General features: G+C 39.4%; 1 protein-coding gene and 1 long non-coding RNA gene across 4 annotated transcripts in view; one reads left to right on the forward strand and one right to left on the reverse strand.

Annotated features, from left to right (window-relative positions):
• Cdin1 (CDAN1 interacting nuclease 1) overlaps positions 1-26,966 on the reverse strand; it is a 211,083-nt gene that overhangs the window by 153,735 nt on the left and 30,382 nt on the right. For all 3 annotated transcript variants that reach the window (XM_048459525.3, XM_048459522.3, XM_048459524.3), the window contains exon 2: positions 153-198. In XM_048459525.3, coding sequence (XP_048315482.1) covers positions 153-198 — 46 coding nt within the window. The remainder of the gene's footprint in view (positions 1-152; positions 199-26,966) is intronic.
• On the forward strand, positions 12,816-17,225 carry LOC148120664 (uncharacterized). Its single transcript, XR_015739150.1, has 3 exons — positions 12,816-13,031; positions 13,213-13,302; positions 17,100-17,225. It is a non-coding gene; the product is annotated as an uncharacterized LOC148120664 (long non-coding RNA).

Genomic DNA, 26,966 nt, shown 5'->3' on the forward strand with positions numbered 1-26,966 from the left:
GCCTCCACTGAGACGCAGGCGGTGCTTGATGTGGAAAGGAGAACATCCTCCAACCCAATCAGAGAGCTGGCAGTTCAATTACAAAGAAATAAAGGGACATTCATCATTCAATTAGGCACCTGTCAACCCTCACAAAGGAGAAAACTTCTAACCTGGTACTCCTGGGAGAAGATGCTCAGCAGAGTGGCCTGCGATTGACTGGAACAAATAAAAGAAGGACAAAGTTAATTACTGGAGTGCACAGCAAAGAAATAAAAGAGAAAGGACCTTCAAAGGTAGGCCCGCTGCCCTGCAATCCAACAGAACACGAAAACAAGTGTGGAGAAGTTGTTCCAGATGAGAACCTCACACAAAGGCTTCCTGCTGCGAGGTCAAGAAAAGAGGAAGAGTGGATGGGGAGCAAAAAACGGTCCTGATGCAGGAAGCACAGCATTTGGATTCTCTGCAACCTCAAGATGGCTGCATCAAATCTGTACTATAAAATGGGGTTTTATTCTATGAAGGACCACAGGAAAAAGGTTTCTTGCCACAAACAAATGAACTACTCTTGGGAACAGCAGGAGCACATACTTCACTGAGTGACAGCATTTCCAGGTTTATCTTGCTGGCTGTCTCAGTTTCATGGGGAAACAATAAACAACGGTCTTTACTAGGGTGAGCACAGAGGCCAGTGGAACACTCTTACCTACTGACAAGCCCTGAAAACAGAAGCCAAGGCAGCAGGAAGTGGCAGTCTGCAGAAGGCCTCACTCCCAAAGGCTACAGTTAACCACGATGCCATGGTACCAAATACCTGGCAGTGAAGCAACCTGGGAAACATTCTCCGGAAATAGGGAGTTTGCTTCTACAGCTGTCTTTAGGGATGGAACAGAATTTGTCTCAAAGTCATCAGCATCCACAGTTGCCTTCCAGCTGCCCTCAGTGGGCACAACCACCATTGATGATGACTATTTCTGATATAGTCTTCTAGTAAAAGTAAACTGAAGAGACTGTACTTTAAATAATTTGACTTTCACAGTATGCCAACACTCTGTGAACATTATTTTCTTTTATTTATGAATGAAACCTTCCAAGTGTATCAGCAGTTCAGAAAGCTTGAAATAAAAATACCTCCACATTTGCTTGCTCACTGCCAGTGCCCGCAGCTTCTGGAAGCCATCATGGGTTTTGCTTCTGACCCTCCCCACCAGGATCAAATTATATGAGGAGGTTTAAAACAAACAACAATAACAAAACAAAAACAAAAGCAAAAGCAAAAAAACCCTACAGGGCCAGCAAGATGAACTGGTGACTAAAGATACTGACAACCTGAACTCAATTCCTGGGACTCACATGGGAAAGAGAGCCCTGCTAGCTGTCCTTTGTTCTGACATGCATGCACCCTTACAAGTATGAATACAACACATATTCAACACAAACAAATATAAAAATAATTTTAATAACGTCATCCCAGCACTCTGGAAACTGAGGAAGGAGGATTGCTTCAAGTTTGAGGTCTACATAGCAAATAGGAGACCAGTCTGGGCTTCGGGGTGATAATCTATCTTGGGGGAGGGAGCCAAGAAGAGAAGAAAAAACAGACAGAGAGAGACAAAGACAAATTGGGGACATCTCGTCAGTTGGGGGAATCTATAGATGTTCACCAAAGCGGACACTTAATTAAAGAACTACTTCAAGCTGGGCAGTGGTGGTGCACGCCTTTAATTCTGACACTGGTGAGGCAGAGGCAGGTGGATTTCTGTGAGTTTGAGGCAAGCCTGGTCTACAAAGTAAATTCCAGGACAGCCAGCACTGTTACACAGAGAAACCCTGTCACAAATAATAATAATGATGATGATGATGATGATGATGATGATAAGGAGGAGGAAGAGAAGGAGAAGATGAAGATGAAGAACTACTTCATTATGTTGGAGAAATGACCTTGGACAATTATAAATTCACTAGTCAATTTTTTTTTCAATTTCCTTTAGAAGTTGGAAGCCATCTTTTTAAAAAAAACTATATGTATATATGTATGTATGTATGTATGTATGTATGTGGATTTGGCTTGCCTGAACTTAACATGTAAACCACATACCTTGGTAGGGTTACTGATAAAAGCTTCTGAAAAAGATCCCAATATGAAAGTTCAATCTGTATAAACTACTTTACAAAAAAAAAATCTTTATATCTATGTATGATTAAGAGACCTCTCCTCATAGCACAGAATAGATTGATGCTACAAAGCATTTCACAGTACATAGTACATATTCAAAAAATATGATAAAAACATTGGTTGGGAAGACAAAAGATGCCAGGCGTGGTGGTGCATGCCTTTAATCCAAGCACTTGAAAAGCAGAAGTAGGCAGAACTCAGAGTTCAAGGCCAGAATAAGAGCAATAATTTATGGAGTATACCGCGAGAGGGCAGGTACAGTGGCTAGTATACCTCCTGGAGCAAAAGGCAATGGGCTGTGGAGCCTCCTCTGCAGGTATTTTCACAGTTAGAACAAGTTTCTCCACATGCAGTTTCCTGTATGTAATTCACACCATGGAAAGAGTAAAGTCCAGGCTGTCTCATGTCCAGGTCAACCCTCCAACCTCTCCTACCCCCCAGCCTCTCCTACCCCCCAGCCTCTCCTACCCCCCAGCCTCTCCTACCATACTAATATCCTTATTGCAAGGATGAAGAACTGCAGGAAGAAACATTAGTTTAAACTACACAATGAAACATCTAGATAAAGTGGTGAACAAAAATCCACATCTAATTCTAGAACCTAAATTCTTAATTCCCATGATACTTGTGCCTTCCTACCAGTTCCTAGAAAATGGCTCTGCCAGTCACATAGGCTAACACCTCTGTTCAAGCATTTATGAGGTTGTATTATGCCACAGACCACCTTAAAGGTAGAACATTATTGAAGCCACAAGACGTCAAATGTTTCGACCAAAGTAAATGACTTCAGATAACACTTCCCTTTCTAAAAATCAAATTGCAGTTTTCCTTTAATTAGCTGCATCAAATACAATTTTCTTTTTGTGTGAAAAAATAAAGGAACTATTAACAGCAGCAAACAATCCCTTAAGAGGTAAAAGGACTGTTAGGTACTTTCCATTATCCTCTCTACAACTAAGGTGCATTTTAACTACCACTACTGCCTTGGGTGTTTCTATTAGAGTTCGCGTGTGTTTTACTCAAATGTTATTTCCACCTCATACCTTAACATCTCAAGTTTAAATGGTGAAAACATTTTCTATGGTGTTAATCTTATAAAGGAATATTTAATAAAGAGTTTCCCATTTACAAAGAGCATACTCTGTAAAACCCAGATTCTATTGCCAACAGCTATCTAGTCTACAGCTAGATACCACTGTTTTCATTCGGCATCCAAAGAATATGGACAGACACAAATGGGACATCTAAAAATCTTAAGTGATACACATATTTTTATAGTATTATTTCATCATAAAAGAAATACATTTATCCATTCTATTATAGTTATTCTTTTTAAATTATTGTGACTAAAACAAAAAAATACTGTTGGCAGAGACCATTCATTTCCTGGCTGCTCAGACCTGAAATAGTCACACAGAAACTGTATTAATTAAAACTCCTCCCCACATTACCACTATCACCAAATCACTTAGTTGTATTGCTAGCTAGCCCTTATATTTTAAATTAACCCATCTCTATTAATCTACATATCACACCATGAGGTCGTGGCCTACCAGCAAGATTACGGTGGGCTCTGTGGGTGTCTTCCTGACTCTGTCTTCTATCCTCCTCTATTTGCTTGGGATTCCCACTTTGCTCTATTCTGCTAAGCCACTGGCTGAAAACAGCTTTATTCATTAACCAATAAAAGCAACACATATATAGAAGGATTCCCCACACCAAAATACCACATGGAGTGGTTGTGTAGCATAACAAATTAGTATTTTTTAAAAGATAGAAGAAAACCAGGTAACAATTTAGGTCATGACCATTGGCACCCCAAGGGACACCTAGACAATCATCATCATTCCCTGTTAAGGAATGATTCTTCGGCTCTTTCTTTGATTTCCTTTAGTTTTACCATGAAAAGTATGTATTCTAGAAGTTAGTATTGCTGGGCAGTGGTGGTACATGCCTTTAATCCCAGAACTTGTGAGTCAGAAGCAAGCAGATCTCTGTGAGTTCAGGGCCAGACTGGTCTATAGAGTAATTTCCAGGAGAGCCAGGGCTGTTACACAGAGAAACCCTGATGTGGGATGTTCCTTATGTATGTGTTTCTGGATTATGTATACTATTGTGTTTTCTTTAAATTTTTTGAATGTTAATGAGCTAACTTCAGAGAGACATTTCATTGTACAGACTGTTAAGCTAAACCAACATATATATTTTAAAGGTACCTTGACATCAAAATTTGAGTCTAAGGATTTGCCACTTTGGAAAAGAGGTCCTACTTTTGTTTCCACAGAAAATGAGAACTTGTGGATTCCTCCCACGCTAATATGGTTGGATAGAACAAGACCCCCTGAAAGGTCTCTGTGAACCACTAAAAATACCTAGTCCAACAAATAGCAGGAAGCAGTTTGGAAGAAACTATGCTAAAATTCCCAAAATTATTGTTTATAAATGTTTATTTTCATTTTTAAGAAGTTGGTTATAAATGATAAATGGTAAAAATCAATTTCTTTTAAAAAAGGCAGGGATATGATATAGAGATGAATACTTTGCATTGGTAGGATTTTGGTCTATTGATACAAATTTAAAGTCAATTTTGTTATACTGTATATATGTATTCTTGCTCTTGATTAAGGTATTGTGTTTGTGCAGTTCATTTAATAATGTAATGAGTAATTAAAAACTGCAGATTAATATAGTCATTTATAATAGACAAATGAGCAGTCACGTTAGGTTTTCTAGATGTACAGAGATATATGTCAGATGAATAGGAATTCTTCAAATTTTTCAAAGACCTACAGAATATGACATTTAAAATGTTTTTAAGAACTTAGACTTTTCTCAACAGTGAGACATGTCTGCTTCTGGCAGCACCAATTACTTCAATGAGGTTGATGGGCATTAAAGAAACTCATTATGGAATTTGCCTTCAATGTCACAAGGCTAACCATTTGGGCAAGAAGCTGGTCTTGTCAGGACTGTTTAAAGGTATGCTGTATCAACTGGACATGCAGGACTCACAGAAAAGTGAATGCTGAACCTTCCAAAAGATGGAATGGTTTTTCAGGGTTCCTGCTTCACAGAAGAAACTGACAGACATTCTGCAGGGCACAGAAGAAAGCAACTGACAAACTGCCCATATAGGTGAAACAGTCTTTCAAATTTCCCCCTTCATCAAAGAGTCTGCCAAACATTATGCAAGACACAGAAAAAAGCAACAGATGAGCTTTGTCAGTTCAAGGCAGAAGAGATCTTCAAACTCCTGATTCATGGAAAAGTCTGCCAGATACTATAGGTCTGTAGGCTGAAAATGGATGCCCCATTGTTACAGAACTTTGGGTGACTGTTCAGGCAATGAGATGTCTCTGTCAATTCTAGAGTTTTGGAAGTTAGTTATAATGCACTTTCTGTCTACTTAGATAATATATTCTTCTGGGGTCTTTGATGGAGTTGAAGAATAGATAGTTATAATTATAGTTTTCCTTAGTTATGATAAAGAATAAATTAGATATAAAATTTTAGACTCACAAAGATAGATCATATTTTCCACAATTTGACTAAATAAATTGACTAAATATTATAACTATAATTCTTGCTTGATAACTGTTTTATTATATGTAATTTTACTATGTTAAAGTAAAAAGCTTCCTTTTTAATTAGACAAAAAAGGGGAGAAGATGTGCGATGTCCTTCTGTATATATGTTGCTTTATTGGTTGATGAATAAAGCTGCTTTGGCCAATGGCTTAGCAGAGTAAAGCCAGGAGGGAAATCCGAACAGAGATGTAGAGAGAGAGTAGGTGGAGTCAAGGAGATGCTTTGTAGCTGCCGAAAGGGAAGGACACCAGAACCTTACTGGTAGGCCACAGCCTGGTGGTGATACACAGATTAATAGAAATGGGGTAATTTATGATATAAGAGCTAGCTATGAATATGCCTAAGCTATTGGTCAAGTAGTGCTGTAATTAATATAGTTTCTGTGTGATTATTCAGGTCTGTGCAGCTGGGAACATATGAGTAGCCTCCTTTTATAAAACCCTGTCTCAAAAAACAAACAAATAAACCAAGAAAAGAAGACTGTATTGCCTATTGGTAGACATTGAAAGAAATGTCTTATGCAATACAGACATGCTTTTGTTTTTTGGAGTCTTGTTTTGTTTTGATTTTGTGTTTTTGGTATCAGGCTCCTCATCTCTCATGTCTAGAGAGAGGTGCTGTTCATTGCTTACAGTTCACATTTCTTCTTGGGGTAATGCATGTTCATGGCCCCATCCCAAAGCTTGAAATGTCTGTAAGTGCTTCCCACATCTTTTCTTGGTCTGATCTCTACTCTGTCTAATGGTTCTATAATGCTGTTGTAAGTACTGCTTGGGACATAATTAGACTACATCGACTAAAGGGTAATTGAACTAGAATTTAAGGATTTCAAGGGAAGCCCCTCAAAATGTTTTCTTCCAAAATTACAAATCCTACAAAAGTAACCTCTAGAAAATATGGAATAATGATGAATGCACAAAACTGAACAGTAATAATAACAAAATCAATACTTGGGAAAAACTCAAACTGTTTTTATATTTAGAAGGACATAATTTGAGCTAGTGTAAAGAGTCCTAACAAATTATACAATCCAGGACATTTGTGTCAGTCTTTAGGCAATACATGGTACATTTACTTTCAAAAAGGAAAGAGCATACTCCTAAGAACACATAAGAGCAGAGAGTGGAGAACTTAAACTAGCAGATTATCAGTATGAACAAATACTAAAAACAAACGAACAAAATAGTATTTACCAAGAAAAACATGCTATAGAATTATACCTACATTTTATATAAGCTATCCAAAGTATAAAACCGTAAGACAGAACCACTTAATTTTCATGGACATCTCTGGATGTAGTACAAGAAACAGTATGACACCGGCAGCAGTCAGCTCAATCACAGCTATGTCACATAAGGGGAAGTGGGAAGGAATTGTAGATGCCAATCATACCCATAATTGTCCATCATTTTTAATCTGATGAGGAAAGGTAATGCAGAGACTGTTAGAATGTTTCCTTTCTATGAAAGTAAAATGTTATCTAAAGCAAACAGAGAGATGAAGAGGCTCTTTATATTATCTCTGGACATTTGTATCTCAAGATATATTTCATAATAAAATTAAATAGTAAATGAGCCATTACATAAACCCATCTCCCAGAGTCTCTCTGCTCTAAAGCCTCCTATTCTAAATGTTTGAACTAATTACAGTCTATAGTATCTATACCTCTTACCCTCCTAATTAAATTTAAGTACTAACTTTTCAGAATAAGCCATAACATAAATCATATGAAGAATAGGAAGCCTAGGTGACAGGTACTTAATTATGCCAGTCAGTCCAGTCTGTGGATCATTTTTCTCCTAAGTAATTCTGGCAACTTAACAGATTATATAAACAATAAATTAATAGGAAATGTTTACCAGTTACCTTTTAAAATTTCAGCTTTTCTCCCTGAAATGATACCTTTAACAAATCATACTAAATAACACTATGAGAAGCTTTGAATTAAACTTGTCGTCACTTTATTACAAGAGAAAAGATTAATATAATGTGGGAGCTGACGGCAGCCTGTATGTGATAACAATGCTATTTCCCTTACTGGATAAAACTCAACTTTCTTCGGATTTTTCCTCTCCCCTGGCTATTTCCCACCTTCTTCCAAGTATGTTTCTGTTTTCCTACTCCACAACTGCCTTCCTTTCCAACTACCATCCATTTTTCTTTTCCCCTGAGTATTGGGACTATAGGGAACATGGGATTATAGGGAACATGATCATGTCTGGCAGTTTATCACTTCTTTCCCATCGATACATCTTTGGTCTAACAGGCCTTTGGGTCCATAAGCCTCTAGCTCAAAGTAATCTGACTTCTGTCCACCTTCAACAGAAGCAAAAGTCACAGACTTCTTAATCAATAATCTCAAAGCCATCTGCTTACTTTTGAGTAGCTGTGACCAAAGTCGCTAAGAAAACGACATAAGAAGGAAATGATTTAGGCTCTCGGCTTCTGAAGGCTTGCTCTGTGGTTGTGTGATCCTGTGCTTGAGCAGAACATGAAAACCCTGGGAGCATGTAGGGAGACCATTCTTCACTTCACAGAGGACAAGAAGCGGAAGGGACTGGAGACCAGGATTACCCTGCTGACCTACTGCCTCCAACCAGGTCCCATCTCCCAAGGTGTCCAACCCCTCTAAAAGAGCCACCAGTAAAAAGCGCTCAACAAATGATCTCAAGGGGATTTTCATAGTCAAAGCTCCACACTGGAGCTTCTGCCACTGGGCCTCTCTGCAATATATGCTCCTTTGACAGTCCTTCTTTTCTAGAAAAATCTACGTCCTCTGGATTCCAGATTTGACTTTCCTTCCCCCCTTGTCTTTCCCTGGCTATCTGCTCTTGTTCCTGGATTTTCCAGAGAGCTCTCCTCAGTCTTTTCGCCTTCCACCTTCCATGTTAATCCAGCAGAAAGGGACATCCTGATATGCTCCCAACAACTACTTCAATGGTTCCCCACATGAATGTATAAAAAAATGTACAGGGGGTTAGAGCAATCCTGATCTTTAGTTAGTTTCTAATAAGGATTTCCCCCATTTGGTCACAGACACGTCTCAATCAAACTGAGCATCCCCTCCCTTTCCCACAAACATGCTTTCAGTCCCTATGTCTCCCTCATATATTTATTTCATAAATGCAGAGACATGAGCTAGGAATACCTCAGTCATTCCAGATGCATGCTTCTCCGCCAGGCTGGGATATCTCATTTGTTGAGTCTAGCACGAAAGAAAAAGCTTGTCTCATGCCTGCCCACTCTTCCCAGTTCACTTCCCTTGCCCCCTACCCACAGCTTCCAGGACAATCTCCAATCTACCACCAACCCCTTTCAGAGACATTTTGCTTATGTTGCTCTCTCAGCTTCAAGCCCCTTGTAGTTGTCTGTCACTCACAGGATGATACTCCAACTTACAAGCCAGGCACTTGAGGACTCACTTAACCAGCCTTCTTTCTAACTTCAAACGACTCTTGGCAGCTTCAAACCCCTGTGCAGCTTAGATGCCATACAGCTATAAATGACCAGGCTAGCTCTAGAGTCCACAATGCTCATCCCGCTTTAATCTCTTTGGAAAACTCTACCCTGGAGGTAATGACACACTGTAGAATACTCTTACACACCACGCTGTCACTATTTATTCCATGCATTAGTGTCAAGGGTATTTCTGGAGAGGAGATAGGGCATTTTCACATCAAAGTCAACCTTTTCCCTTTACAAAAGGACAGAAACTAAAGACCAGAGAGGTGAAGTAATTTGGCATAGGGCACATGAAGCATTCTTTTTTAGTAGGTGAGGCAAAAAAAAAAAAAAACCATGTTGTATTACACGTGGAACTTAATGGTGTAATATTTTATGATGTCATCGCAACAGATAGAAAAATGGGAATATGATAAAATTTCAATGCAGTTCAAAAATGTCAGTAATCACCATGTACATGTCAATGTACATAAATTAAGTTGTAAATACAAATAAAGAACACACTAGAACATAATTTGTATCAACAACTGTCCCAAACCCCAAGACTGCATTTGACACCTTCAAAAGCAACTCTTTCTTATTGACTAAAGCCTTTCCTCATAACTATGACCAGAGCTTTCAGCTGGTACTACGCTGAAGGTTCTGAACTTGTGTGACAAACTGCCACATATTCAAATTGATATGTCAGGATTTGTAGGGCTTTATATGTTGAGTATGATTATAGATTTTATGAGGGAATAATTTTGTGCCTTAGAAAAGTATGGTTTTTATCATAAACTGTCATTCAATGGTTTATGGTTTTTATAAAAAATTCCTTTCCTATGATATAAATCAGTGGACTTGCTTTACAGGCAACGTTGTTGTAACAGTCTATTCTATAACAAAAAGGAACTCATACTGTAAGTCATAAATATTCACAATATGAGAAAGTATATATTTATATAGGAATGAGAGAAAACATAACCAAAGAAAATGAACTTATACTACCCTTCCCATCCTTATTTATATTAAATATATGGACTTAATTTTAAAATAAGCAAAGAGCTTGAATAGACACATCTCCCAGTAGACACAAACTGTTGACCAGTGTATTAGGGAACACAGACTGAACCCACTATAAAGGACTAACCCACACTGGCTAGAGTGACTATAATGAAAAAACCACAGACATTAGCCAATGTTGGCAAGGATGTAGGGAAAGAAGAACCCTCATACAGGGGGAGCAGGTTGAAAATTGTGCAGATTTTTAGAAGACTTTGTTGACACTTTAAAATATTAAACACAGAATAGGCTAGGGAGATGGCTCAGCAGGTAAAAGCACTGAGCTATGCAAGCCAGATGACCTGCATTGATCCTAGAATCTACAGTGCAGACAACTCCAAAAACCATCCTCTGACCTCTATGTGCCACAGCGCTCGTGCATCCAGACGATCTCTGGCACCCCGGCTCTGTGTCTGTCTCTCTCACATACATACTAATAATAACAATAAATTAAAAACATTAAACAGATCTACACTTTACACTATGACTCAGCAATGAAACTCCTTGAGATATGTCAAGAACTGAAAATGTGTCCTCACCAAATCCCACATAAAGTGTTCAGGCAGCACTGCTCGTAATAGACACAGAGCAGACACAAGCCACATGCCCATCAGATGATGACAGAAAACTGAAATGTAGTATATGCATATCCTAGAATAGTATCTGATAGAAAAGGAAGAATTGATCTACACTCTGACACAGAAAACCTTATAAACATTATATAGTCAAACAAACAAACAAACAAACAAACAAACCTCTGATCACAAAGGCCAGGCCAGATACTACAGGATTCCATTTACATGAACTGTCCAGAATAAGAAAACCCACAGGAACCAAAAGTACATTAGTGGTTGCCAAGGCTGTTTGCAGGAGACAGAGGGTACTTGCTAATGAGCATGAGGTTTCTTTTTAGAAAGAAAATGCTCTAAAATTAGGTCGTGGTGAGGACTACTTGACTTCATGAATATACTAAAAACTACTGAATTAATCGTGTGCTGTTTTAGAATGGTGAAGCTTATACTAGGTATCTAAAGAAAATAAAGATTAAAAATTAGTATGAGGTGGTGGCATGGGTGAGGGAGATGTCCTTCCTCCTCCATTCCCTGCTACCTGTGACAGGTGAGAAAGCTGGTCCCAGGGTCAGGAGAGCGAGAGAACTAGCCCTGCCCTTCAGCAGCTGCCACACACAGGTGAGCTGACCCCCCCCACATCCCCACACACACTCATATAACTGCTGCAGCAGCCAGGATAAAGGGCCCTGCACCTCTCCTGGGCAAAGCAGTAGAACTGACCCTGGTGGTGTGAGTGTAAGCAGGGCGAGATCTGGGGGCCTGAGAGCAGGAGAACTGGTCCTGCCCCTTGCTGCAGGCTGCATTGGGCGAGCTAGTCACAAGGTTGGAGAGCTACCCCTGGTAGTGATCATGAAGGAGAGTTGGCAGGTTGACCAACTCAGCGACTACCCAGGCCCAGAACCAGGGCTATAAGTTGGCCCACCCCAACATCTATCGCAACTGTGAACTGTTGGAGCAGGTGAAGGAAATGAACCTATAGATCTAAAACAGCAGAATCTCCACAACACAGGACAATAAGCAGACATCCAAGAGGTGCCCCAGAGAGAGCCCATTATTGGTGGTATAGTAGACAACAGAAAGAAGCCTTGAACTAAACCAATGACTGACTCAAACCTATGAACATTTACAAGTAAAGATGAATGGACTATAGGATAAACTGTGCAACTCAATGGGCCACTCCATAGCTTCCAAGATGAAATTCTCTTTTAAAATATTTATTTATTTATTTATTAGTGAGAGGGTTCTAAGGGCAGAAATATTTTTCATAGATATAAGCAAGGCGATGGGGCAATAAGTGGGATCGGGATGCATGATGTAAAATCCACAGAGAATCAATAAAAGTTGAGAAAAAGTGAGTATTACATCAAAACTATTTATTTCCCCCCCTGTGGTAGTTCCAATAATAAGAATTACCCCCATCTCCCAATATAAAAACACAATTTCAATATGATCTCACAATTGGGGAAGTCATTATCTTTCCAAGGTATATATAAATTTTCCCTGACTTAGGAGAGTTTTTCAGCTCATAAGAATAAAACCTTGATAAATTCTGACACACACCTTATGTATTCCAAAAACACTGAACAGTCAGGCATGTGAGAATCATCACACTGGGGCTGGAGTACTCCTCAGTAGAGAGTCCTTGCCTCATGTGAGCCCTGGCTTTCATCCCAGTTCTATTTTTAAGAAAGAACAAACAAGGGATACTGCCTTTATTCAGAATGTGTTTAAAATCTAAAAAGAAAAGTCAGTATTTCTTCATCTTTGTTTCATGATTTCAAATTTATATGGCTTCCTATAAATTTATTTCCATCTTGAAATCCTATGACTAGCAGTTCTCTACTTTTTAGTATTTTTGTTTGTCTTTGCTCTAAAGCAAGGCCTCTCTATGTAGCCTAGAGAAGCCTCAAAGCCACGCCTGCTGCCTCGGTGCCCAGAGTCCTGGATTACAGGGGTGCTGCACCAGGCCTCACACCTTGCTCTCAGTCCCAAGTTTGACTACAGCTTATCAGAAAACTGTGCCTATGTCCTTATACCGACCAGCAGTCACGCTGAAACTGGACTCTCTGTGCAGGTCTAACTAGGCAAAGAACCAGAGCCACAAGTTGTTTATTAAGATTTCTAGTAATTAAACTAATTTAGATCATAGGATAAGAAGACAGAAAACAGCTCCTGCCACAATGACGTCACTGCTGGAACTCCAGAAGCCCACAGGTAACCTTATTTGTCTAATATAAGAATGAATCCAGATATTTAATAAAGATTAACCAGATAGTCACCTGAATAACTGACTTAGGATACCATGTGCAAACAGATATGTTTTAATAAATAAATAAGAAATTAGTCCAATTCACACATTGAGTTGTGTGTTGTTTTGTTCATCTGTTTGAGGCAGGACGTCATGTAGATCAGACCTTAAACACACTCGAAGACGACCTTCAACTCCTGATCCTCCTGCTCCATCTCCTGGGTACTGGGATTCCAGGTGGGTACCACTGTGCCTTCTTTGTGAAGTCTCAGATGGAGCTCAGGGCTGTAAGAATCTTAGGCAAGCACTCCACTGACTGAACTATGCCCAAAAGCCCTCAAGTACTGATTTTTCTTTTTAGGGGCTTTCTGCCTTGAACTAGGCAATCCCAGGAAATGATGCAAACATATTTGATGATGTATAAAGTCCCTATTCCCTCACCTCTTTCTCATAGCTACAAACTGAATTATGACTTTAGTTTACAAGATTTTTTTATCACAATGGCCTAATGTTAAGTAAAACAGAGTTGATCATATTCTTAACATGAATTTAGCTTCAGAAAGGTATCTGAAAAGGGCATGTTTAAAATACAAAGTAAGATACTAGGGAATAAGTTTTAACTTTTATTAGTGACAAAAAAAAAATCACTTCTCGAATAATGTTCAGCAAACTGAATCAGTAACTCATGACGTGACTGTCAATGGACAACTGCCGACCTCTAGCCAATACCATGTGTTCCATCACAACCTTCAGTTTTCACCTATCCTTCAGCGGGGCTCTTAAATCAAAACGTTGTACCAAAAAGCCTTGTTAGCTTTTAAGTTATTAAGTGCTACAAAAAATGATTAATTCTAATTTATTACAACTGGTTTTCTAAACACAGTTGCTTTAAAAAACAAAGCCCTCAAGTGAATCAATTTCACTTTCTCAACATTTTTGTTTTTAACAGTGTGTGTGTGTGCACACGTGCATGCACGCACATATATGATATTGGAAATCAAACCCAGGGTACTCAGGTGACAGGTCAGTCTGTTACCACTGAGCTATATAGCCAGGGCTTCAGTCTTATTCTCATACAAAAACAAAAAAGCAAAACATATAAACAAACAAAATTCTATAGCCAATTACTGGTTTCTTGTGGCTGCTCTGAAAAATTAACACAACCTTGACAGAAATTTATTCTCATAGTTTAGGGGCCAAAAGTCTAAAATTACCACAACTATCCCAAAATTGACTTTCTAGGCAAAGATGCACTCCCTGTCTCGTTCAGCTGCTGGTGGCTACCAGCATCCTTAACTAGTGCTTGTTGCACCATGAAAATTTTCATGAGAAACATCTCCGATTTCTCTGTTCCAATTTTGCATTGGCTTTTATGTATGTGGGTGATAAACTTCCTCCATCTCCCCTTTCCAAGGATACATTCATTTCAAATAGGGCCCACCTAACACAATAATTCAGGATACTTTCTTTCACTAAAATCCTTAAGTTAATGACATCAGTAAAGAGCCCAAATCTCTATGACATTTATAGGTTGCATAGTTTAAAACATCACATGCTTAAAAGAACTGGACTTTAGTCTACCATTATCTACCCTCTGATCCCAGAGACTCACATCTGGCCCACATATAAAATATATTCATCCCAACCCAATGTCCCACAAAGTCTCAACCCACTATGGCATTACTTCGGTCCAATATCTATCAAATTCTACACTCCTCAGATTTTATCAAATGCAAGTGTGATATGACTCTGAACACAATCCACTCTGACACACTCCTAGCTTTCAAAGCCCTTTACACAATTGTGTAGCACTTTTTTGTACTGAACGCACTACAGGGAAAGGATAAGCAAATGCCTTCACACAAGAATAGGAGTCTGCAGCAATGCATACAACAGCATGGAAAAGTCTCAGATGTGCAATTACAAGGAGCCAAACACAACGCTCATTCTGCAGAATTCACTTTTTACGGCATCCTGGGGTGGAAAGACACACACACACACACACACACACACACACACACACACACATCAGAAAACAGATCAAGAGTTCCTGGGTGATAAGGACCGGGCAACAGAAAGGGACAAAGGTGGTTTTAGGGAATATTTTGGTTCATTTGTACTACTATAACAGAACAGCCCAGGACTAGGAAATGTATAAAGCACATAAGTCTATTTTTCACAGCTCTAGAGATGGGGAAAGCCAGGATTGAGGAACTGGAAACTCATTGTGTGGTGAGAGCTAATTTCTGTCTCAAGATGGTACCTCGTATTTGCGCCCTCCAAAAGAGCAATGTGGTGTGCTCACGGCAAAGGCATGCAAGAACATGAACACACTACCTCTTTATTTCACCGTGCTTACATTTCTAATCGTGTGTACATGCATAAGAGAGCCCTGGACACCTTGGAGCTTGAGTTACAGGTGTCTGTGAGCCATCTGATACGGGTGTTTAAGAACTAAAACCAGTCTTCGGCAAGAGCAGCATGCATTTTCAACCACTGAGCCATCTCTCCAGTCCCCTTACTTGGTCCCTTTAATAAAGCCTCAACTTACCCATGATGGTCCTGCCTGCATTAAGTGATGATCCCTAAATCACAGCCTCTTCACACTATCACATTAGATTTCAGCACTTAGATTTTAGGAGATGCACTCAGATCGCAGTAAGGGGGGAGATGTATTCTATATTTAGTTTATGGTTATGATGACACAACAGCTATGCTTACCAAAACTCTCCAAAATACTCATAAAAAGCTTAATTTAACACATGAAAATCGATAAAAAATTAATAGAAAAAATTTAAAATATTTATAATTGTCATGGCATTTTATCTTAATCACTATTCTATGAACTCAAGCTAGGTTGATACAACCCATATCGTGTGTACATACAATTTGTATAAAAGATAATATTATATGCGTCATTTGCACATGTAATTTTAACATATCATATACATATAATCCATAAAAACAGGGGCTGGAGAAATGGCTCAGTTTTCCAGGAGTCAAATTTAAGCCTCAGGAAATACTTTAGGGTGCTCACAACAGCCTGCAATTCCAGTTCCAGAGAACGCAATATGCTCTTCTGACCTCTGCTGACATGTACTCGTGCACACACAAATTTGGGCATACACACACACAGAGAGAGAAAGAGAAGTAAATAACATTCAATACATACATATATATACATATATACATATATATATATACCTCTGTAGAACTAATTTTAAATAAAATTATATTAGAATCTGATTTAAAATACATAAATATAATTTTTAAAAGATAAGAAAATAATGGAAAATAAAAAAGGAAAAAGTTAAAAAAAAACAATGGCAATACTTACATAAGAAAATGAAACAGTATTCCAGTCATGACCACAGATGAACCCAAAGAGTCACCCCACGGTTACCCTGAACTCATCCCAAAGGATTAATAGGTGCATGGACAGAATGTTCCCATGTTGAAGCCATAATTCCTAATGTAATGGCACCTTCAGAAGAGGTCCATGGAAAGTAACCAGGCTTTAATGAAGTCACGAAGTAGGGAATCATGATGGGATAGTGGTATATAAGAAAAGGGGGAGGGGACTGGACACAGGCAAACTCCCTGAAAAGAGGACATGGCGAGAACTGAGCCATCCCCAAGCCTGAAAGAGGGCCCTCACCACAACTGAACCATCCTTGTACCCAGACCTCAGACTCGCAGCCTCTGAACTTGTAAGAAACTAAGTTTCTACGATTTCCATTCCTCAGTCTAACGATTTCAGTACAGCAGGCAAAGAAGACTTTGATGAGCTTCGTCTTTACACAGTAGGCCACACTGTGAGGATGGGTGATTAATCGCTGACTCTGCCAATATTTTTAGATGGGTAATTAATCTTTAAGTTCTAGGACTGAGCTAGGCTGTCTTAAGTTTAACTCAGACTCTATGTCCACAGAAGACCGATGTGAGCTCCCATCCTCTCTGTCCCATACACTGGGTCTCATGAACCCATTTGGTTTTAGTCCATGATGTCACATTTTCATCTTATTTTCTAACAGGCCCCAGGTTTGCTTCCACTTCAGATGCCCTAAGCACATCCTTTCTTTCAACATCCTCCATTCATGACAATCTTCAAGAATTCTAGTCATTGGGTCAACTCTGCTATCATGGGGAAAACGGCAGAGGTGAGTTTAATTGTGCACCCACAACATGGTCAATCCATGTATAAAAAACAGTTCCCTTCCAGCCTTTTCACAGAGTAAGTTCAACGTAGTTTAAAACCTCTTAATTATTTCTTCCTCTCTGTGTACAGTATGTGGACTTTTCTCCAACCCTGTCTTAATTTAATAGATTATACAGACCTCAAATAAAACTGATAAAGATAAATGGCCCGCTTTCACAATTGTTATAACTTGTACAAATTGTAGCTATAATCACTATCATCTTTACTATTTTCGTCCCAAATAAATCCTGGGTTTTGTTGCTGTTTGCTTGTTTGTGATAGTTTTATGACAGGATTTCTCTGGGTAGCCCTGGCTGTCCTAGAATTCATTCTGTAGACCAGGCTGGTCTCGAACTTAGAGATTCACCTGCCGCTGCCTGCCTCTGCCTCCCGAAGGTGTCCACCACCAACATCCAGCAAACTGTTATTTTAACATAGAAATATTAACAATCTTGTAGTCTTTTCATTAGGCTCTTTCCAGTCCAACCCCATTTTACCACGCTGATGATTTCCATTGAAAAAGGAAATACAGCAATTAATATAAAAGCACCTTTCCGTACTTGCAGGGTCGCACTCTTAGAAGATCAAGCAAAGTATCAAAACCTCAGCAGACATCGTGTTTTCCCTGCTACATTAACCTGAAAGAAGTGCAGATTTTCAATCTTCTCTAAAAACATCACCATGATATGGACTATAATTATTCCACAACCACGCACTTTAATAATAAATGCTGGCAATGATAAAACAACAAATGGAATGTCTTCAGATGCATTAAGCCTTTCCCTTATGAAACAAAATTTAAATCATACCACAGGCCTTTTATTCTTGATTCACAATCAGATCCCCTTGACAGTCACTCTGAGCACTTAGGCTGACTCCAGCAGATCCATCTTAACACTGCTGGAAATCTTTCCCTACTTTCCCATGTGTCTTCAGGATACCGGCAGATGAGCAGAGATGGAGTTCAGTCATCAAGACTGCACTAAACATGCAGACTTCGCTCAGTGTTAACTTTGCTAGACTATTCCTGTGTATTGCTTCTTCCCATTTCTGTCGAATAAAGTAAATACAGACTGCTCAGTAAATACATACTGCCGTGGCGCTTATGATGTGAATATAACATCATGGATAGAGTTCATTAGGAACCAGGCTTCGTTTCACTTAGCCACCACTGTGATAATAAAAATAGTTCCATTATTTAAGAAACTGAGAAGAGGTAAAGTATTTGATCCAAATGAGCACATCTAAAATGTAAACAGGCAGCTTGGCCTTGAGCTCTAACCTCTTAATCACTGCCTCCGAATGACAAATAACTTTCCAGAACCAGTGCACCAACAGAACACAGGATTGCCAGTTGCAAAGGAGTCCTTAAATCTCCTCAATCCGGTTTCATCAAAAGAGCATTTACTAAGAATAGAAAGCTTATGATAGCTCCTAGGACCAGGACATGGGGCTCAGAGACTTCATTACCAAAATGCCAGGTCACATGAGGCTCCCTTCAGACACCACAGCCAGCAGCCTTCAGGTTCCTCCACAGCTCTGAGGGTTCCCTCACTACCACCATGTACAACTCCTCACCCCAAATTAACTTCCAAGGAACAGATCTCACACACAGAGACATTTTCACCACTCAAATTTGCCACTAGGGAGATGAAAGGCAGCAAAGAGCTGTAAAACATTTCAAGTATAAATAAGTACCTGAATTTGATCCTCAGAATTACAAAAATATAGACTAGGAGAGAAAGTAGGAAATTCTACTTGGTATGTATGAATTTACCTCCAATAAAGTTAACAACTAACTTTACATAATTATGTAAACTAATTATGCAATTAATTAAATAAATACAATTTGGACTATAAAAAAACAAAAAGCAATATTGTCACTATAGTTTTAAGTAAGCAAGAACACATACATACACACACACACACATAAATTCAAGGTCTAAAGAGACACAATTAAAAAAATGATTTAAATCCACTCAGAAAGCCATTGGTTACCCTTATAACATTCATGCCACTACTGCACCCATAGGCATACCTTGCCATGCTAATCATGATGGATCATGATCACACATTCTCAGCTGTAATATCTCATCAAGACTGTTGATGACCCCTTCTTCCCCCAGAACCCTGCATAGCATCTTCTAGTACTGTCAGAGGCAGGCAGTGGGAGGAAGCTCCCTTGTCAGTCCCAACTACATGTCTCCACGCACTGTGACAAGTGTGTGTTGTATCATCAGCAAAAAGTCTTACCATTAACTTATGGTAGGCAACCAATCTGGACGAGATCCCATGATTGATTAGCTCATAGGTTCCAGGGGTGGACCTAATACTATAATTTTGCTAATGGATGCCCTATCAAGCAGCCTCCAAATTCACATCTTTATACCCATAGATTAGTGTAGCTCTCAGACCTCATCAGACAAGTCTCTTTGTCAAGTGAATAGTAGTCAATGAAGAAACTCACAACAGGTCAAAGTGCAGAGAATAAGAGATTGTGATGTGTTCAGCTATGAATGGGATGTCTCTATCATATCTATTACCATTTGGATCATCTTTTTTTGAGCCAGAGATCAGAGGACACTAGCATCTTTGGGTAAATATTCAAGTACTTCATGGCAAATCTACTAACAGTCAACTCCCTTGTATTTCTTTTGTTTGTTTTTGTTTAGTTGAGGATGACTGACTGACTTAGTTTGGTGCTTGCCTATTGTTACTTTGTTATTTTGAAAGAGGGCCTTATGTAGCACAGCCTGGGCTTCAATTTCCTGCAGATGGAAGAATGACTGTGATCCTTTTGCCTCTACCTATGTAGTGCTATGATTACAGGTAAGAGGAACCTCTCTTGGTTTTTTGTATATTTAATATTTAAATGTAGGCCCACAGACTGCTGAGGTAAAATGTGCAAATATGCTCTAGCTCTTAATGAAGAAAGTTTTTTGCTAAGGACCTGTCACTAACCACTCCTCCTAGGCTAGACCTTTCTACCCTGGCTGTGTTACTGTGAACACTGTCCCCTGGACACCATACTGGCATGCCTGTAAAACACCTGCTTTGGTTTTTTCCCCAACCTATTACACACCACTTAAAGAACAGAGAGGGAGAAAAATTAAGATAGGTATAAAAGGCACATCCTCTTTTCCCTCAAGTCCACTCGATTTTAATGAGGAAAACTGGGTTCGATCAACCTTAACTCAATATTTAATGGTAAAAAAATTGTCAGAAAATACTTTGAATATCAACTCTTTCCATCTGGGAACATGTACTGGAGTCAAACCTTAGGAAAAGCAAATGACACAAGGATGGGAGAAATGAACACTGTACTTTCCTAAGTTTTTCTCAAGTTTCATACACACAATATTCTAACCACTTTACTAACACATCAATGGACTATGTCAAATGAAAACGGAAAAAGATACCTTCACCCTAAGGCTAATTTATGGTCTCATTAAATACAGTAGAATACAGGATTCTACTTCATCATGAATTCTTAGGCCAAATAATTCTATTAAAAGTCCTTGGAAAACAAAACAAAACCTTGAACTTCTCTGATCAAGCCAAAAAAAGTTTTCCCTTACTTTTATGTCAAGTATCACCCTTCCCACAGTTTCAAAAGAGATAGCATGAATGAATCTGACCTTCTACAAAAGATTATAAAACTAATTTTTTTTTCAGAATAAAAACAATACTTAGATGCAATGCTTTTTAATTCTATATACATTATGTTCTTATAGCAATGTCTTTTATAGCAGGATAACACTAATATTCCTTTCTGCAGGTTAGAAAATAAAGATCTCAAAAATACTAAGAGCACACAACCAGTGTCAGAGACTAGGGTGTTTACAACTCAATGCTGGGACTCTGGGTCCTTTGACTAGCTCCTTACACCTCACCATCTGCTCTGTCCTCCTCAGACAGCAAGGCTGGCATTCCCAACCCTGAAGGGAAAAGGGTCTGTAACCCACTCCTGCCCTTTCTGTACTGTCACTTCCCTGCAGTAATGGATTCTCTAGTTCCTTTCACTGGCCCAATATTACACTCAACTGAGACACTGAAAACACAAATGTCATTAGAACGTCCTTTAGAATAAAAAGATGAAAGATAATTGGGGATTTCCAAAATGACTGCATTAAGCTAGAAGTACATGAAAATCTCAACAATTATGAAATGTCCCAAGAAGAAATTCAGAAAAGAGGCCCTTTCCCGCCAAAACAGAAAATTTCAGAAATATTCTAGAATATACATTCAAGGAATTCAAGGATCTTTCTTGAGACATTAGGCAGAAGGAACTAGAACAACTATTTTAAGAGCGAGCAGCCACATGGGTCTGGCATACGAGTTTATGAGGCTGTGAGGTGGCTCAGTGAGTGCTTTTGCCTGGCCGCCCAACTTCAACCCCTGGGGCTGGCATGCTGGAGGGAGAGAACCAACTTTGTCCTTTGACCTCTATACATGTATGGTTGTCCTCTGACCTCCATACATGGCATGCCCAGGTGCACTGCATGCACGTGCACACATATACACACTATAATAAATTAAAAGAAAAACTTTAAAATCAGTTTATAAAACCTTCAGACTGATTAGTCTGAGTCTGAATTTTAATTTCAAGTATTTTTTTCTTCATCTGTGTTTCCATTAGACACTCACTACTTAAAGCAAGGAGGTATTTTTAGCTTTTTAACTTTACAACTGCCTGGCACACGGTTATCTCTCACGGTGATAACTTAAGAAAGAATGATATGCCTCCACTCTTTCTTTAACATTATGCAGCCTCAAAATAAACACATTATCTATTTTATGGGAAAACAAAGAAACAGTTCAAATCTCAATTAGGGAACAAACACTCATGAAGACTACATGTGAGCACATAGCAGAAGTCACCACTAAAGAGAAGCCTCCGCCAAACAATTCCCAAGCATAACACTGTTTGCTTCCAGATAACTTTGAAGGCCCAGAAGTTTGACAATGAACATGGGACAGGAGAACCTAGGATAAGCCGGCCTTTGGTGGCACTTGAGAAAATGGTTACAGTACCACAAAGTTCCCAACAATCAACTATCTCTTTTTTAAAAGATATCAGAGATCAATGAAAAGATTTTGTGGGTGAAAGATGCTTATGGCCAGACTATGAATACAGATGCTTTGAAAGGGGGCACTGCGATCTCTTCCCTCTGTAGCAGTTAGTTACTTCACCCAAATCATCCCGGAAGATGATACAGAGTGCAATGAAAGCCACATCTGTCTGACTCCTGACTCTGTCAGAAATGCAAACCCATAATACTAAACTCATAGAAATGTTGTACATCTCCTCAATCACAAGTGTGAGGGATGCACAGGTTTTGAAACAGCTTAGGAACAACAGCGGGAACCAGGGTGGGTTCAGCCACACCCTCTACAACCCAGAGATCCAGTGAGATCAAATGCAGCACATCCACCTCAGTGACTCAACAAGTCTTTATCAAGCTCTTGTTTGCTGACAAACTCTACAGGCTGGACTCTCTCTCTCTCTCTCTCTCTCTCTCTCTCTCTCTCTCTCTCTCTGTGTGTGTGTGTGTGTGTGTGTGTGTGTGTGTGTGCCCGTGCGCGTGTGTCTGTGTGCGTGTGTCTGTGTCTGTGTGTGTGCTCGCACATACATGTGTGTGTAAAATGGGACTAAGCCTTCCCAAAAGTTTCATCTTCAAAAAGTATTATGGGCTGGGGAGCATGACTCACCTGCCTAGCACATGCAAGGCCTGAGTTCAATCCTCAGAAATGAGAAAACAGAGAGAGCCTTACGCATGGTCAGTGTCACACACAGCCATGGCAGAACTGAAGGACTCGCTTCCGTCTGCCAGGATAGACAGCAGTCGCTGTGTGCTGTGAGAGTGGATTCTGACTGAAGCTGTATACATTTCCAAGAAGTGATAAGAAACCATCAACCCCTCAAAAAAAAAAAATCCTGCTAGCTTCATAGTACATTCTTTTAAATGTGGGACGGTGTCTTGCTACACAGAGGTATGCAGCTAAGGTGGGAGCGAGCATCTATAAGAAGCAAGAAGTATCTTGACTCTTGTAACCTTGACCCTGGATTTAGTCTAAAACTTCTATACATTTTTAGTGGCATGTGAGAACAGATGAGGCTATAACATGAGAAAATGGCAACATTTAAAATTCATAGTAGCACAAAACCATTACTTTTCCCTCTGGGCCCTTTGAACTTTAATAATGTCTGACCTGGTTGGCCAATAAGTTCTAAAAGCAGACAGAGGAAAATTGCCAACATTAGGTACTGCTGGAATGGTCTTTCATTTAGAAAGACGTTACAAGTCCTCTTAAAAACAGGTCACCAATTTTGTAGACACTTAATTTTCTTGAGGGGATGGTCATGAAAGGAGGCAGATATCTTTGTCTAATACAAGATAAAAATCTACCTAAAACCTAGATCTCATATGCTCTTACTATCCCTACACATAAAGTACAAACCGGCACACACACCACCCCCAGTCTTACATATGCATCAATCCAAATCAAAGATAAAGTGTGGCAAAAGACTTAGGTGTGAAGAAAGCTATTCATTTTTTTCCATAAAGTAAATAGCACAAAAGCCAATATCTTATGAGCTACCCAAAGGAGATGACACACTATCCGACTGCGGCCAGATAAAGAGCCAGGATAATCACACATTTGCACTGTTTGCATTGCACAATTGAGACGATTTATAAAAGCACAATTTCAGAGTCTACCTTGCTTAAGTCACTTAAAAGAAGCAAATGACATAAGGAGCAAGCAATTAGATGCTTCTTCACAATACAATTCCAAGTGGCCCTCCACATGCCCCCTTATTTTCATCAAGTATCATTTCAACAAGCAATTATACTTGGGCTCTAAGGCAGCTGTCATCTGCTTTGTCTTTAATGCAAAGACCTGCCTGCCAGTTGAAAGTTTTTCACATTACCTAATGCTTGTGAACTGTTTCTTAGAAGTGCTTAAAAACTACATCAGCAACATCTTATACTGAGCCATCTGAGCTAACACTCAGCCAAGGAAGGCACAGGTGCACACCCTGCTCTAAATGGTCACATTTCTAAACCCAGCCAGAAGTCAGGTAACTGTGCCATTGAGGGAGAAGCATCTACTTCGTTCCTGAGTCTGCAGAGTTTCCTTTCAGAGCTCTGGGAGTAGGCCAGCCTCCAGACTGGCAGGGCATTGGCCTGGCACTAAATCCTTTATGTAAGCTTTTACATATCCCTTGTGATCTTCACTGCATCCCTACACAAAAGGATGAATTCGATCTTCACACAGACAAACTAGAACTCCAGAGAGGGAGCGATGTGCCCAGACCCATGGCATTAGCACTGCAGTAAGACAGTAAGGGCCAGACCTCCTGGCTTTCCTGGCTCTCCAGACTAGACTGTGTGGCTGGGGCAGGGATGGATTCTACCTAATGCTCCCCTTACAGGTTCCTTTCACAGCCTCGTGTGATGGGTCATGCTTCTAAAGCAATGGAACTTTGTTTAGATTTTCTCCTCTCAAGTTGATGAGCTGTCGTTTTGTACAGTTACAATTATTTTCCTAAATCATGCTTTTCTTGATCTGCATTCCTTTACTTTGAGCAGTTTACTAACAATTCATATCAAAATACCATTTATTTTAGATGACATGATCAAGATATATATGTCTATAATTTTAAAAGACAATATTAAAACATGTCTAACACTTTAAATTGCATTCAAGAAATTGTTTGACAAGTATTTTTTAGTATTTAACATACTATCTAAAATAAGAAACAATTTTTATAAAAACAGCTATGTTAAATAATAAACATAAAGAGCAAGGCTTTCCATACAGGAAGATTCTAGATGTTCTACAGCGAGATCTGTGCCTCCCATCTGGAGGGAAGACCATTCTGAAGGGATAACTGAAGAACTCTATATATAAGGAAGGAACATGTGAGAAGGAGAAAACACTCAAGGGTTTTGCATGAGGAAAAGGCAAAGAAGCCTTTCAACTCAACAATTAGCATATAAAAAAGTCCAACGTTATTCATTAGTCATTGAAGAAACAGAAATTTGAACCACACTGAGATGTTGCCCTTCATCCTGCACAAGAGAGATGATATGTCAGTTTGAGGGTGCTGGGAAAACAGTATCCTTGTATATTACTGGTGGGAGTACAGTGTAGCCAGCTTGGAAAACAGTTTGGCAGTTCCTTGAAATGGTAAGGAGTTCTACTTTAAAGCAGCTACTCAGGAAATACAGAACACATTCACACAAACCATCCTGACACACTCACACAAAACATCCTGACATGCACAAAACATTCTGACATACTCACACAAAACATTCTGACACACTTACACAAAACATCCTGACACACTCACACAAAACATTCTGACACACTTGCACAAAACATTCTGACATACTCACACAAAACATTCTGACACACTTACACAAAACATCCTGACATACTCACACAAAACATCCTGACACACTCACACAAAACATCCTGACACACTCACACAAAACATTCTGACACACTCACACAAAACATCCTGACACACTCACACAAAACATCCTGACATGCACAAAACATTCTGACACACTCACATAAAACATCCTGACACACTTACACAAAACATCCTGACACACTTGCACAAAACATTCTGACACACTCGCACAAAACATTCTGACACACACAAAATATCCTGACACACACAAAACATCCTGACACCACACAAAACATTCTGACACACTTGCACAAAATATTCTGACACATTAACACAAAACATACATACTCATGTTTACAGAAGCATTATTCACAACAGCATGAAGTAAGAAGCAACGAGGTATCTGCAAATTGATGAATGGACAAGCAAAATGTGTTATATTCATTCAACTAACTATTCTTCAATAAAACCAAACTACAACATCATACATGAACCTCAGAAACATTAGACTGTATAAAAGCAGCCCACTGTGATGTGTGACACTGTTTCTATGCCAAGTACAGATAGGTAAGTGCATACACAGATAGGAATTAGTGCTTGCCTGGGGGTAAGGAGTAAAAATGGCTACCAGGTTTCTTTATGGGGTGATGAAAATTCTGTTATTAGATAATAGTGACAATTCGACAAGTTTGTAAGAAACTAAAAACCATTTGAGATAATAGTGTGTGTTCATGTGTGCAGGTTCATATGTGCGTGCAAATGGGTGTACATAAGTATACACATATCTGTAGGGGCCATAGGACTACCCCAGATGTTATTTCCTGAGATCTGTCTACTTTTTTTGAGACATAGTCTAGGGTTTACCTATTTGGCTAGGCTGGCTGTCCAGTAGACAGCAGGAACATGCTATCTCCACCTCCTCAGCACTGGGACAACAAGTATCACCAAACCTGACTCTACCTTCATCTCCACTTCCTCAGCACCAGGACGGCATCACCAAGCCTGATTCTACCTTCATCTCCACCTCCTCAGCACCAGGGCGGCGAGCATCACCAAGCCTGACTCTTTACCTTCTGTTTTCACGCTTGAGCAGCAAGCACTTTTCTCACTGGACCCCACATTTCGAGAGCAACTGTGGACAGGACATGAATCTCTGTAAGAAAAATTCTAACCAAAAGAAGAATAAACATTTATACACTCACAACAAATTCAGCTTCCATTTAGAAAGAAGAAAGGTAAGGGAAGACAGAGGAAGAGAAAAGGACTCAGGGCGGTCAG

Source organism: Myodes glareolus, chromosome 10 (assembly GCF_982192425.1).
Source record: "Myodes glareolus chromosome 10, mMyoGla1.1, whole genome shotgun sequence".
NCBI classification, from domain to species: domain Eukaryota; kingdom Metazoa; phylum Chordata; class Mammalia; order Rodentia; family Cricetidae; genus Myodes; species Myodes glareolus.